This window comes from Micromys minutus, assembly GCF_963924665.1.
Source record: "Micromys minutus genome assembly, chromosome: 14".
NCBI lineage: Eukaryota > Metazoa > Chordata > Mammalia > Rodentia > Muridae > Micromys > Micromys minutus.
The window spans coordinates 35,915,492-35,930,221 of NC_137983.1; the positions used below are offsets into that span (position 1 = coordinate 35,915,492).

The 14,730-nt window shown below is 46.9% G+C and overlaps 1 protein-coding gene across 5 annotated transcripts in view; it reads left to right on the forward strand.

The window, feature by feature from the left end:
* RBPMS (RNA binding protein, mRNA processing factor) overlaps positions 1–14,730 on the forward strand; it is a 142,109-nt gene that overhangs the window by 83,250 nt on the left and 44,129 nt on the right. For all 5 annotated transcript variants that reach the window (XR_013975324.1, XM_080928278.1, XM_080928281.1 and 2 more), the window contains exon 5: positions 8,021–8,171. Coding sequence is in view for 4 of the 5 variants with exons in the window: in XM_080928278.1 (XP_080784404.1) it covers positions 8,021–8,171 (151 nt within the window). In the remaining variant the exon portion in view is untranslated. The remainder of the gene's footprint in view (positions 1–8,020; positions 8,172–14,730) is intronic.

Here is a 14,730-nt window from a genome sequence, read left to right on the forward strand (position 1 = left end):
CTCAGCCGCTGTGGTCAATGTAGGGGAGAGAAGTGAGTTTCTTATAGAAGAAGCAGGTTGCTGGGAGACCAGTCACTGTTTGGTCAAGCCCAGCCAAGTGATGATCTCACTGAGCCTGAATCTAAAAACTTAGGAAAGCCTCCACCGGGTCCTCCACTCTGTTACTCCTGGGACCTGGGTTACACTTCCTCCCTTCCCTGTTTTCTGTTGCTACTGCTGACAGTAACCAACACTGCTGATTCAACTCAATTGTTCGGCGCTTGCTGTTTACTGATAATTGTGCAGGAAATCACTTTCCTGCCCCTCCCTCCGGTCTCACTGTTTGAACTCTTAAGCCTTCCCGGAGGAGAGTGTTACCTCTTTAAAGAGGGAGAATTTCTGATCATCACCCGTGTGTAGGCAATGATAGGACTGGGCCTCAGGGACGCGCCGTGGACCAGCTTCTTTTGTGGTAGAGATGGCGCTGTAGAGAAGCCTTTGGAGGTTGCAGAGCAGCCGAATTTGCTGGGGGAAAACAAGATGATAGTAGAATTCCAGAAGAGGAGATTTTACAGCTGGAAGCCACAGAGTTTTGGAGCAGAAGGAACAATAGCAGATCCGGTCCCTTTGACCAGTATAGAAAGGGCATTGGCTCAGTAGCCAGCTTGGTTTTTACTTGAGGGCCTTCTGGTGTTCCTGGCTATTTTCTGGGATTTTTTTTTGGGGGGGTCCTTGTTGATGTGCTATGAACTTACTTTTTTTAAAGGATTGTTTAAATTGTATGTGTGTGTGTGTCTGTCTGTCTGTCGTCTGAGTATGTGCACAAGAGTGCGGTACCCACAGAGGCCAGAGGGGGTACTGGAAAAAGTCAGGTCCTCAAGAAGAACTGTACTATTCTTTATTGGCCGAGTCATATCTCCAGCCCTGAACATGGTTCTGAGGCTAAGGAAGAGCCAAGCAGATTACTATAAAAGAAAACAGATTTTCCTAAGTTCCAGTTCTCTGTGTAATTTCTGGTACTCTGAATTTGAAAGTAAGAATGGATTGGGTAAAAAGCAGCTGCTTATGCAAGAAGCCGTATTGTACCCCACCTTGGCATAAGCAGTTTGCTGGACTGCTTCTGGAACCCCCATTCTTCAGAACTGAAGAGGGCTTTCCATTTGGAGTTGGGTGTAGAGGAAGGACAGTCCGAACCCTGCTGGACTGAACCAGGAAAGTCTGAGCAAGTTGAGCCTCGGGACGTGGCAGCTCTAATGTAAGTTTTGTTTTCTGTGCACGCCGCTCTGGTCCTGTGGATTACTGGACCGTGAGAGAGCGGGGAGTTCTGTGAGGGTTCTGGGGGTGGCGTGCTGCTTCTCAACAGAGACGGTTTCGTCAGAGCACACACTTGAGCCGGTGGGTTGGGGTGTGGTTGGCGTCCCATGACCCCATGCAGGCACCTGGGAAGGGGCGGCAGAGAGCCCTGGGAGTTCCAGCCAGTTTGGAGCGCACAAGTGTCTCAGTGAATTCATTAGGATTTGGTCTCATTGGGGGGAATATGAGTTCTTAACGATGAAAAAGCCTGAGGACCCTTTTACTAGAGTTTGAGAGAAATTCAACCGGGCAAGCTGCAATTCCTGGCAGCTGCCAGGAATAGGGAGTTGGAGACGAGGAAGAGGGTCATCCCTTTTGAGCTAGAAAGCACAAGAAGGCGAAGGCCTGCCAGCAGCTGTGTGGAGGTGGCATGGTCCTTAGAAAAAGGAGAGGACACAGGGTGTCTGAGCATCTTGCTTAGGATTTCGGCTGGTGTTCAAAGGAGATAAAAAGGTGGAAAGGGAAAATTCTTTTTTGAGTTAGACCGCAGAAAAGCTAACAGGTTTAGCATTGAGAATCTAAGCCTCCACAGTGAGGGGCGGGGCTTCTGGAGTGTGTGAGCATGTATCTCATTAAACAGGTAATCGCACCCAACATCCTTCATTATTTGCCGAGTGGTTTCCTGTCACGTGATTTACAGGCCTATTTGAACGAACTCCTAAGGGAAAAAAACTCTTAATATGCTTTTGTAACTCACTCAGAGCCAGAGATGTGAGCTCATCTTGATGCCTCGTAAATAGTGGCTTCGTGCACTGTTCAGGAAGAATGACAGGAAAGGAGCTTAGTGTGGCAGCTCTTTTTCAGCATTCTCTTTTTCCCTGAGGCATTGCCTGTTTGCCGTCTGAAACAGTATCTCTCTTTGACCCAGAATGCCTTCCATTTTCAGAATCTCTTGCCCTGGCTTTCAGGTCCTGGGATACATCAGCATGTGTTCTGTTTGCTTTCTTTGCTCTGATAAATTACTCAGACATAACAACTCTGAGAGGAAAGGGTTTGTGCCATCACTGAAGGAATTCAGTGTCGGAGCACAGAAACTACCGGGGAACTGTCTGCTGGCCTGATCACTGCTCTTTGGTTTTATTATTTTAAATTTATTTCTTTTTGTTTTTAAAGATATGGACCCTGTAGCTCTGGCTCATCTGCCTCAGTCTGTAAACCTGGCTGGCCTTAAAGTCACAGTGATTCTCCTGCTTCTGTCTCCCAAGCACTGGAATAAAAGGCATGCACTTTTCGCAGACAGGCTGGTTTGCTTTTATGTATATTAGTGTTGTGTGTGTTTGCACAGTGCTCACAGAGGCTAGTAGAAGATACCCTGGGATTGGAGTAACAGTTTAGAGCCACCATGGAGATGCTGTTGATGACTGAACCCTGCTCCTAAGCTAGCTTTTTTACAACCAGCTACCCTGCACAGTGGGTCATGAAACGTCAATCATTGATCTAGATAATCTCTCACCGGTAGGTCTGATCTAAGCAATTTCTCAATCGGTCTCTCTTCACATGGTACATTGCTGGATTTTTTTTTTTTTTTATATATAATAGTCTCAGTCTGCAAACCTTTGACTCCGTGGATGGTAAAGCCTCCAAGTGTAGGTTTGGGGTTGAGCCTATGTGTCAGTCCTGATGTGAGTGGCTCATGAAAGTTAGAACTGAAATATTTTTTCTGGGATGAGAAAATTGCCACATAGAAAGGGAAGGATCCACTCTTGGTGGCACACCTTTAATCCCAGCACTAAAAGTTTTGTAAAATTGGGGCGGGCTTGGTCTGCACAGTGAGTTCCAAGACAACCAGAGCTACACAGTGAGACAAAAACAACACAGAAAGGGGACAGATCCTACTACCAACCTACCATTCATCAGCCAGGAAGAATCAGGAGAAGCAGGGCGTTTCTCCATCCTGGTCTTTCTTTAGAAGCACTTAGAGTTAAGAAGAGAGCTAGCCAGGCCTGGTGGCCCTCATTGCAGGCCTGTGTGTGCTTCGGAGGCTGAGATAGGACCTCTCTGTTATAGAATGAGACACTATCCTTAAATGAACAAGCTCAAAAAACACAATATTAGAAACCTTACGCTAGAGGTAGTCTGATCAAAGTTCCCGGTCACTAACTCGGGGACCAGAATGGCATCTCATGCCAACTGAGATCATGCTGTATGTAAACCAGAAATTTACACACACACAATAAAGTCGAATTGAGAGACAGTTTACAAAACAAATGGCCAGTGCTCTCAAAATGTCAAGGAGACTGAGCAGGTGACAGGTAAATGACCCATGTTGTTCTGGGTTAGAATCTGGATACAAAAAAAAAAAAAAAAAAAACACGGAATGGTCCCTAATTTTAGGAAGTGACAACCTCAGTAAAGTTAATATACTGCCTTTCAAGCTGTGTACAGAGGCCTGAGAGGAAGAGTGAAGTGTGTGGTAATGTGCTGGTGTTTCAGGAACCTGTGTGCCAGTTATTTTTCAGTAATTTAAAAAACATAGATAGGGAGGTTGCTAGGAGGGCAGGCAGGCATGTGTGGCGGTCAGAAAATAACTCTGGAAGTCAGTTCAGTTTCCAGTTTTCCATGGGTCCCAGAGGTAAAACTTAGGTTGTTGATCTTACATAACAAACACTTGCATCCACACAGGTAAGGGAGGGAAAGCGCCAGCTGACTGCTGTGTCTCTACTGTGGCCTTGCTCTAGACCCTGTAGCCCCCTTAAGGAGTCCGTCAGGGCAGTTCTGACCTGATCTCTTTAGAAACAATTTATTTAGTGTTTGCCACAGTAGGCACGGATGTGGAAGTAGAGGAGAAAACCTCTCCAGCATGACTGCGGGCAGCCAGACGCCTATGTGATTCATGCTCAACTTCGTCTCTCTCTTCTGAAGATAACGGCTGGATGTATAAATTTCACGATTATAACGGTCAATTGAGGTCTGTAAGGATCCAAACAGACACAGGCTACGTCTGTCTCTCCCTTTTCCTAAAACCACAAAATTCTAATTATCACCCTTGGATGTTTTTTAAATAGGTCTGCGTCTCCTGCTACTGCCTTTTTCTTACTGTATTTTCTCTCTCTCCGCAAATGATTTCACTGCCCCTAAAACTCAGTGCTGGGAACTGACAGATCCACTAATCATGGAGCTACTTACTAAGTACCTTAGGCTGGTGGTTAGACACAGAATCAGAACACTGTTAACCCCACCCTGTAATACTCCCAGACATTGGGGTGCTGTGAGACCCTCTAATGGACACCTGCTATCTACAGAAGGCAAGGTGACTGCTCTGGCCACCTTCGCTATGTATGGAGGTTTAAATCCCAAGGCAGAATGTTTCATTAATCCATTTAGGGAAATGTCTGTCCTTTAAGAAATCAGCTACGGTCAGAGAGCAAGGGCACCCTGCACAGGCATTGGTCCTCCAGTGCCCATTCTAGAGAAGGACCACTGAGCTATCTTCCCACCCAGCTGCTCTTGCCCTGATCACTTCCTGTCTTACTGCCGTGACGCACATGGCCGCCACACAGGTGGCATCAGCATTACCCAGCAGCCCTGGGAAATCGGATTTCCAGTGCTAGAACAGAAGCACTGCATCACAAATCGCAGTGACCCGGCCCTGCAAACAAAGCAAATCTCCACTCCATGTTGTGAGGACCTCCGCCACACGAGAACTGCCGAGCCTCCCCCCCCCCCCCCCCCCCCCCCAGTGTCCGGACACCCCAGTGCAACCTCACCTTTGCTCATGGCCACTCCCACCACCAACTTTGTGACTCATGGTGAACCTGGCCTTTCATCTTCCACCATACTTTTCCCTCACTCCCCCAAGCACTTGCCTCACCTGAAACTGCCCTTGTGTTCTGATATGCAGCAGCCCGTGCCCTCTCTCACAGGCTGCCCTCCCTGTAAGTCCTGCCCGGTCTGGATTGCTGGCCAGTCTCCTGCCCCCATAGCAGTTGTTTTGGGTGCTTTGTAAATAACAATTAACTTATTTTATTACTTAATGCCGGTTATTAGAAAGTATCTTTTTTTTTTTTTTTTTTTTGCCCATGTAAAAAGGCTGCCATTTACATCTGCAAGAGAGTTTTGATACATTATTATAATAGAGTTTTGATAAATTGCTGGCTGGAGGGTCAGAAGTTGATTTTGAGTGCAGGGAGTCCCTGGTTGTTTTTGTTTGTTTGTTTGTTGGTTGGTTGGTTGGCTGGCTGGATTTTTGTTTGTTTCTTTAAACTTGAAAAATAAACTCTCACTCTGACAGCATTTAATACTGAGTTACTGTATAGCCAGAGATGAATCCTATTAACCTTTAATGAGAAGCACCAGGTGTTTGTCCCCACACTGTCACCTCCTGGCTGTCTTCTCCCTCTCCATTTCAAATGTTTGGGACTTAGCTAATCCCTATGGATAGAAACTTAGTGGGGCAGGATATTGATTGCCAAATATGGCATTGCTGCAAAAGATGCTGGCGGAATGTGGCTCGTATTCAGAGCCTCTGGCCGCCCAATAGGCTGTCAAACAAATTAGGTCATTTTAACTTCTGAGCTTTCTTGTTTTGTTTTGTTCTTGTTAATAAGATGCTGGAACTTTAGATTTGGAACATGATGTTGATGTTATTTTAGCTCAAACAAGAGAAGGGTTCGAGAAGGGAGGAGGGAGGCTTGGTCCAGCGCGTTTTCTGTTGGTTGTGTAAGGAGCAAGCACACTGACGGTCTTGGTGGATTCTAGACAACCCATCACCAAGCTGAAGGGTAGAATTCGGATGTTCAGCCCCAAGGCCTAAGGCTAGCTGCTATAGGGACTACGGACGGGACCCAGGGTGCTTGTCCTCTCTCCCTGGGTTGATACAGGCTCAGAACGGAAAGAAACCTCTGAAGCTGCTGCTGTTTTCTCTGGTGTGAATGCAGGGCCTTCTGGAGGAACCACAGTTAGCTCTCAGCAAAACACGTCATTAGTCCATATTTCAGACTACTTGGTTGTGAGCCAACTTTATGGGTTTTTTTGTTTGTTTGTGTTATTTTCCTTTAACACAGGCTCTCACCCTGTGCTACCCTTGAACTCGGGCTAGCTCTCTTACTTCGCTTCCTCCCGTCCTAAGATCCCTGATGTGACCTGGTGATAACAGCTGTGGTGGGAGGAGGTGGGTCTCAGTTGTATGTCCGCGGAAGCAAATGCTGCTCCAGACGACAGCCTTGTCTCCTGGTGTATGTTCTGGGAATGCGGTCAGACAGTTTTGCTAATTAAGGTCTCCGAAGTTAAATTTTATTTTTTATGTTTTACAAGCCAAGTCAGGAATACGTTCTTCAGCCCCCCTCAGGGTATCTCTGGGGCAGGGCTGTTGTCTGTCTGCAGCTGCTCAAACTGGATTCCTGGGACTGTCAGTCACTGGTTCTTCCTTGTTTTTGTGTCTTTGGAACCGAACCTGTGATGTTCAGAGTCATTCATTCCGGTCCGCAAAGCTAAGAGATTCTTTATTAGTTTCCTATAAGAATTTATAAGTTTCCTAAAACAGCCCTACCTTTAAATGAAGAAAGGTGGGGGATCGGGTGGCACACATAACAGGAAACTCTCAAGATAAATTAAAACACAGGAAGGGTTGTGGGGGATCGTCAGACCCACATAAAGGAAACGTTTGTATTCTTAGCATAATTCACTTTCAGGATTGAGACAAACATGGGGTCTGAATCCTGTGTGTCTTTGACACTGTTGGTAGCATTGAATGGTTTTCATTAGATTGCTAGTTTTGCTTGGTCATGGAGTCATTCTTGAGAGAGGAAGTCCTGAAACCCACTTGATGTGTAAATCTTAGAGTGTAGTTGAGAGTGCTTGGGAGATCTGCTTTATCAAAACATGACCTTTGCTGTTTCTTTTCTTAGGGGTAGGGGTTGTCTCTCTTGTAGGCCTGGCTTCCTGGAACTCACTCCGAAGACCAGGCCAGCCTCAGTTGAGAGAGCCGTCTGCCTCTGCCTTCCCGGCGGGTACTGAAGGCGTGCACCGCCATGCTTGCTGAAATCTTGCTTTTCAAAGGTCATGTGCAGTGATGGGGATGAGCAACTGAACTTTCTTTCATCTCAGTTTATGGAGTCTTTTGTTTGCTCATGTATCTTGAAAGCCAACCATAAAAGAAGTCAGGATTTGACCACTTGGAGCCTAACAAATTCACGAAGTAACTGGAATCAAATGATAACAGTTACATTTAAAATACTGTAGCTGTTTAATTCCTGTGTTCCAAGCATGCATGGCCTCGTATTTATTGCCTTTGTAAAACTGAATTGGAGACAGAATAAATGCCTTTTCTCTATTTATGGGAACTACACTTAAAGCACTGAAGACTCTGATTGTTTATGTTCATTCAGAGTGCAGCCTGCTTGGGATTTCAGGTGCCATCCTCCAGGGCTGCCCAGCGTTGCCACTCTCTGGATCACAGCCACGTTTTCCATGCTCAGTAGCCCCTGCCAGTCAACGTTTCCTAAGCTATGCTATGAACTTGTTGGTCCACATTTTATAAATCAGACTAGGAAGAACAGGGGTGTTTGCGTGTCCAAGTAACTGAAGGTTCAGTGCTAAGCCACGTTGTACTTGAGTTTTGCATGCTCTGTGTTAATGCTGAGGATAAGAACCCTTGCCAACCCTGTTCCCCAGGAGGTCAGAGTTTATGGTGTGTTTACTTTGTCACCATTTTGGTTTACATCTCCCCTTTGTTCTTTTCTTCCTAAAGGGCATCCGCTTCGATCCTGAAATCCCGCAAACACTACGTCTAGAGTTTGCTAAGGCAAACACGAAGATGGCCAAGAACAAACTCGTAGGGACTCCAAACCCCAGTACTCCTCTGCCCAACACTGTACCTCAGTTCATTGCCAGGGAGCCATGTAAGTCCTTCTCCTTGTTTTGAAATCAGCAACAGCAAAGGACTGTTCTGAGGTGCTTGTGAGATGACACCGTGGGCTGCCAAGCTAGCCGGTTCTTGTTTTCCGTGTTGGTGATTGGCCATCATAAAAGAATGGTTTAGCTCGAACGAAACTAAGCCTTCCAGATTTCCATTTTCTGGCTTTGCTTGACAGGCTGTTGGCCACTGTGAGTGTGCCTGTAACTGTCTTCCCTGTCCTGATTCTTGGGAAGAGTGGCTGGGGTGCTGCCTTCACTTTACCGTGACTTCAGTCCTTTGGCTGATGTCTGGGAGCAAGCCGTCCTGTGTTAAGAGCCGTAGGGGGAGTAATGGGCGCCTTCAGCATTCTAAGACCAGGAGAGCTTTAGAGAGATGTTTTCTGTTTTGAATTATTTAAGGACACTGGCTAATTGTTGAACAAGACTTTTTGCCTCACATGAATGAGCTTATGCCTTCACCCGTGGAGACGATGACTTCTTTGGTGAATAACTTCAGAGGGCTTACTTCATTTTCCTTGTTAAGCTCTATCAGTGGCAGTGCTGAGGCATGAGGCAGACTTTAATTTTTCCTTTCATTACGGAACCATTGTGTGATTTAATATGGCAGGGCACTCATAGACGTCCAGGTTTCACACAGTTATCCGGAATGTTCTGTCTCGTGGTTCTTGATCTTCTTTCCAAAGCACGCAGCCCTGATCTGTGCCTGCTTCCCCGGCAGTAACCTTCTCCGTATAGTTAAGAGGCGCGTGGCCTTCTTGCTTGCCCCATGTCATATGCGTGTCAAATTCAATCAGATCCCCCTGAAAGCTAATTATTTGGAGCCCAGTCAGCTTAAGAAAGCTGGTGCTGGCAGGGAAACACTGGATAAGAGCTTCATCTCTTCTACAGCCAAGCACAAAGGTTTTTGTGGATTCAGAAAAGAAAGTCATAAGGGGAGGGGTCTGAGGATATGAGGTATATCTCACATAATTCATCTTGACCCATTTAGGCCTGTGCTTTCTGATACATAGTATTTATTAGATTTGAATTTTGCTGTCTGAATTCTGGAAGCACGTACACCTATCTTTGTGTCTGGAAGTTTTTTTTCTTGACTGGGCCTTTACAGAAAATCCTTTTAGGATGCTTTGGGTGTGTGTGTGTGTGTGTGTGTGTGTGTGTGTGTGTGTGTGTGTGTGTAAATATGCCTACCTTGGATCTGGTCACTTGAATGTGATTAATTCAAATAGGAAGTGTCAACACTGGTGACAAATGAAACGAAACGTCAGCCTTTAGTATCTGTGCTGGCTGCTATTCTTAGAATTCAAACTTGTGCAGTATGTGTCTAGGGATGAGAGGGACAGCCTGCTCACAAAGGATGGTAGAAGCCATCCTCGGGGACCCTGAGTGCATGTCGGTCGGCGGAGCCCGGCTGTGTGGCCACACTGGTCATTTCCCTTTTGTGGCAGTAGCACCGAAGTCTGACGAGATCAGATGGTCTCCATGGCGCGACCAAAACTGCTGGGCAGCTCTTCGCAGAACAAACTTGAAGCTGGGTGTGGTGCTGCGCACCTGTAATCCGGGTGAGGGGTGGTGAGATTCAGCAGGAGGTGGCAAAAAGTTTGCGGTCAGCTTGAGCTATGGAGTAAGTGTTGGGGTACCCCCCAAAAAAACTGTTCCCCAAACTCCCAACCAGAAAGCTTTTTTTTTTTTTAAAGGAAAAAAAAAACCAAAACAGATAACAGTGTTTTCTTGAGAAAATTAAAGTAAGCATGCTCTCTCTTTATATAGCTCCTTTTTACGACAGAGGTCCTGACAAATAGCCTTCCACTGTGACTCAGCCGACCTTGCCATCCACCAGCGGTCCCTTTGGGAACTGTGACTTCCCGTGTCTATACAGCGTAACTGTTTTCTGAGAGTCACATCCCAGGCCTGAGTGGGTGTGGCCTGGCCGTCAGTCACCCTTGAGAGTCACGTGTCCAGGTGGGGCTCCGAGGAACTGATGTGCAGGCCGTCTCTGTTCTCACACGGAAAGTCTTCCACCGTCTCTCAAGGAAGCGTGCTCTCTGACTCGACTGTACAACAAACAGCTCGCTCCCAATCCTCAATCAATCCTTATTGATCCGAAATGGGGAGTCACCATGTACTGCATCCCGGGAAAGAAGGAAGCTGTGGCTGCTGCCCACTAGAGTCGTCCAGCCAAGAAGTTGGTGGCTGTCACGGTTGTTAGGGAGTCCTGGCCCCATTGTGAAGGCCATGAAGGAGGTGCCGCACCTTAGTCCAAAGGCATCTGCCTCCCGTGTACGCCGACAAACATGGCAGGGAATCGGATCTCACCGTATGATGGCGATGGCGGTGTCCTTGGCTCTGGCAGCCGGTGACACGATAAAATGAAAATTATGTTTTGGCCACATGATCGTTGAAAGAGCTAATAAAGCCGTATCACATGATCCCCGTTCAGGATTAGGAAGTCATAGATGTCCGTGGTGTAGCGGGTGAATGTAAGATGTGATCCAATTTTGTTTTTACAGAGCGTGTGGGTTGCTGTTTTCCCCATTAGTTGGTGGGCCAGGTTTAGGAGGGAGTGAGTGGTACGGTTCCAGGGAAGTCTTCCTAACTAATCTTTGTGGGTTGTGAGGACAGCGTATCATAAAAGGACCCGATGTGTATCTCTGGGTAGCCTGGAACTCCGAGGAAGGTTAAGCTAGCTTTGAACTTGAGGACACTGTCCCATTTGTCAGCCTCTCGGTCTTGTTTATAGTGTGTGCCCAGATTTACCTGTATTTTCACGAATACGGTCATTTGTTTGAAGTTAGTATTGTATGATGTTTTGTTGTAGTGTTGAGTTTTTGTTTGCTTGCATGTTTTCGCAATATCAAGAATCAAACTAAGGTTCTCAGGCTACGCAAGTGCCCGCTCTGCCTTTGAGTTACATCCCCAGCCTTCTCTCAACATGGTCTCTCTGTATTGCCCTGTCTGTCCCAGAAGACAGGCTTGCCCTGTAATCCAGACTGGCTTTGAACTCAGATCCACCTGCCTCTGCCTTCCAGGTGTTAGGATTAAAAGCAGGTGGTTAACACCACCCAGAAAAGTTTTTTAGAAGAGATGATTTAAGTTCAAATGAGACCCGAGGGTAGGGAACCCAACCCAATATGACCATTATCCTTATACAGGAAGGAGGGAGGGAGGGTGAGTTCTGTGGCATGTGGAGAGAAGTCTCTATGAGTCCATGGGAAATGGCAGTCCTCTGTGTGTAGGAGGGGCCCCAGGAGAATCCAGCCTGCCATGCCTTGGCCTTGGGCTTGGTGCCCCGAAGATTTGTTCGGCAAATATTGTTGTTTACACAGTTTATGAATGTCTGTCAGAACAGCCTGGACAGACTAGCATATCTGGCAATGGGCTGAAGGCCAGCACCCTTAACGACTTTGGTCTGACATCTCACCTTCATTGAACGTTAGCTTTCTCAGGTATAAAATAGTGATTGATTAGTTTACCCACAGGCTTACTGATGTATGTAAGAAGTTTGAAGGTAGGCTTGTGTGTGTGTGTGTGTGTGTGTGTAAAAACATGTATTTTATATGCCTCAAAGTCATGGCTCCTGTGGCTGTCTGCATTTGGACTGTCAACATCAAGCAGCTAGCTAGAAGTGCTCATGGAAACTTTTAGCATGTTGTAGATTTGCTTTTCTGTTTTAAATCTGCTCATAATTGCCTACCGCCAGCAAAATGGAGACACTGCACAGTAAGAAGCCGGTAAAAGTGCTGTGTGCCTGTGTCACGTGTGCACATGTCAGTGGAAGCCAGGGAAGGGTGTCAGGTTCTTTAGAGGAGGTGCAGGTGGGTTTTCAAGCAGCTTGTGAGGTTTGGAGACTGAGAAAGTGCTCCTAACTGCTGGGCGAGCCATTTTCCCAGTGACCCTCCCCCGGGACATGCAGTCTTGTATGCACTTCGGAATATCCTGGCATTTGACAAGTATAACTTTAGTCATATATCTCATCGTGCACATGGGGTTGAATGAATGCTTTTGAGTTTAGGCTGTCTGCATTGTGGCTTATTATATGCATGGCTCCTAAAGACAGGCAGCCAACACCCAATAGGGCCTTTGTTTGCCCAAATTCCACAGACCTCCTTTTACATTCTTTGTTTAAAGACAGGTTGGCCTGAAACTCATTATGTGCCTGAAGCAATGACCGTGAACTCTTGTCTTCCTGCCCACGCGGAGGCAGTCACAGTGCCACGGCCCTGTTCCTTGTAGTTGGAGACATTGTATCTTCTGCGGGCTGATTCAGTTTTGAGCAGATTATCAAGAGACTTCAGACTCTGTAGCAATCCTGCTTCCGGAGTTTGAACCCTAGGGGTTTATGATTTGCTGGGATCTAAGCTGGGACTTAGTGCATTTGCATATGTGAGTGCTTGCAGAGGCAGATGTTAACCTTGGGGAAACACACACACACACACACACACACACACACACACACGTTAGTGACACCTATGGTTTACTAGTCAGAAAGGCTAGACTAGTAACCCTTGAGGATCTTCTGACTACTTCCCCAGCATGGTCCTCTATGCCTGGCTTTCGTGTGGATGCTAGAACTTAAATTCCAGTCCTTATGCCTTTTAGCTAAGCACTTACTGACCAAGCTATCTCCTCTGCCCTTTACCTCGGGATTTTTAGGCACACAGTTATATTTGGGAATTGCCAGTAGACCAAGGAACTGAACACCATTTACCCTTTTAATTTCCCTCCGCCCTTGCAGCTTCCGGAGCCTGCAACTGGAGTTTCCCACTCACTCAGTCCTGTCTAAGCTTCATATCTCAAGGGATCCTGTGAAAGCTTTGGACTGTGAGTTCCTAATAGTTTGTGCATAGTGGGGGATGGGGATTGAGCCTCCATATCTGAAGCCCAAAACATCTCCGAGCCTGTCTTCCAGAGCAGCACCACAGCATGCCATTGCAGTCCCTGTAGACATTTGTCTGTCCAGATGCTTGCCCTGACAGTGCTGGATGGGGTGCCAGTGCTGTGAGGTGCCGGGAACCCTGCTCTCCGTAAGTGGGACCTTCTGGGAAGTTAGGAGCAGGGCAGGAGGGACATCTGATCCAGTGGGGAGGAGACAGGAAGCAAAGGAAAGATGCTGACTTGCAGGTTTATGGGGCTGAGAGCCCAGCCCTGACCCTGGAATCCTCTCCCTCAGCGGGAAGGTAGCGGTCATTCCTCTGGTGATAAAAGTTCTAAATGGCTCCCCACAATCTCTGTGTGCATGGATGTGTGTGGTATATACATGTGTGCACACCTTTGTACGGGTGACTCTGGAAGACAGTTTTCTCTCTGGCACTGGCCACCTTGTTTTTGGAAAGCAGAGTCTGACTGAACCTGTAGCTCAGTGATTGGCTAGATTAGATGGGCAGCAAACCTGGGGAGCTTCCTGACTCCGCCCCCTCCCATCAAGACTGTTCTGTGTGGGTACTGGGGTCTGGACCTGAGTATTTATTCAGCACCTGCTTTACCAACTGAGCCGTGTTTCCGCCTCTCAGGATTGAAAACAAGAATACAGGCCCAGAAAATAGTCTCCTCTGTCCTGTTTAGTTTTGATGTGTGTACTTGACTCTTGCCATTGCTGTGGCAAAATCCCTGACAAACAGATCCTATTTTGTCTCACGGTTTGAAGGCACCATGGTCCCAACTACCAAGAAAGTGAGCGGTAACGTCCCAGTGTCTGCTGTCTAAGGCAGAGAGAAGTCTGCCTGTGCTGTCTTCTTCCTGTCGGTCACCGCCAGGTCCCAGTCCCGAATCTTATCTTTCCCCTAAAGATTCTTCTTGTATTTACATACAAGGAAATTAATAATCAGTAATAATAATGATAAAACTTGTCACCATCCAGAAGTACCAAGGTCACATCTGTGTGTCCTTCGACATCACATGTATAAAATACCAGCCCTGGTGTGATGCTTCGTTGGAACTGTGAGGCCACACAGTGCCTCACTTGTCCAGCCACTATCTCCAGAGCAGAACCTTTAAGGTTCTAGTTGGGAAAGGGCTGGGTTCCAGCTGGCTGGCAGAGGCCGAGTGGAGACAGTACTCCGAGGCTTTTGAAAAGAGCTGCCTTGGGAAGACAGGCGCAAGAACAGAAGAGCTATATATATTACATTGTTATATATTTTACATATAATGTATAGAGGAGGAACATGTTAATAAGAAGCCATGGCCCCTTAACTGTCACCTTTGGTGTGGCCTGGAATGCTCCCAGGGCCACCCACTACCGAGGGGGATGATAGGACACGCATCTTTATTTTACCCCAACTGGTTTTGATAGGCAAGGATCTTGATGCTAGCTGGGCATGCTGGCTCAAGCCTTTAATGTCAGTGCACTAGAGGCCAAGGCAGGAAAACTGACTGACTTGGAGGCCAGGTTGGGCAACGTTATGAGGTGTTCTCCACTCCACCTCAAAACAAACCAAAAGAGGGTTGAAAGGAAACTGTAATAGAGAGTCAGAGGTAACAGGAAACAGGAAAAAACATGTCGGTGCATATATTGAGGAGTGGAAGGCAAGGGTGCAGATGTTCAGCCTG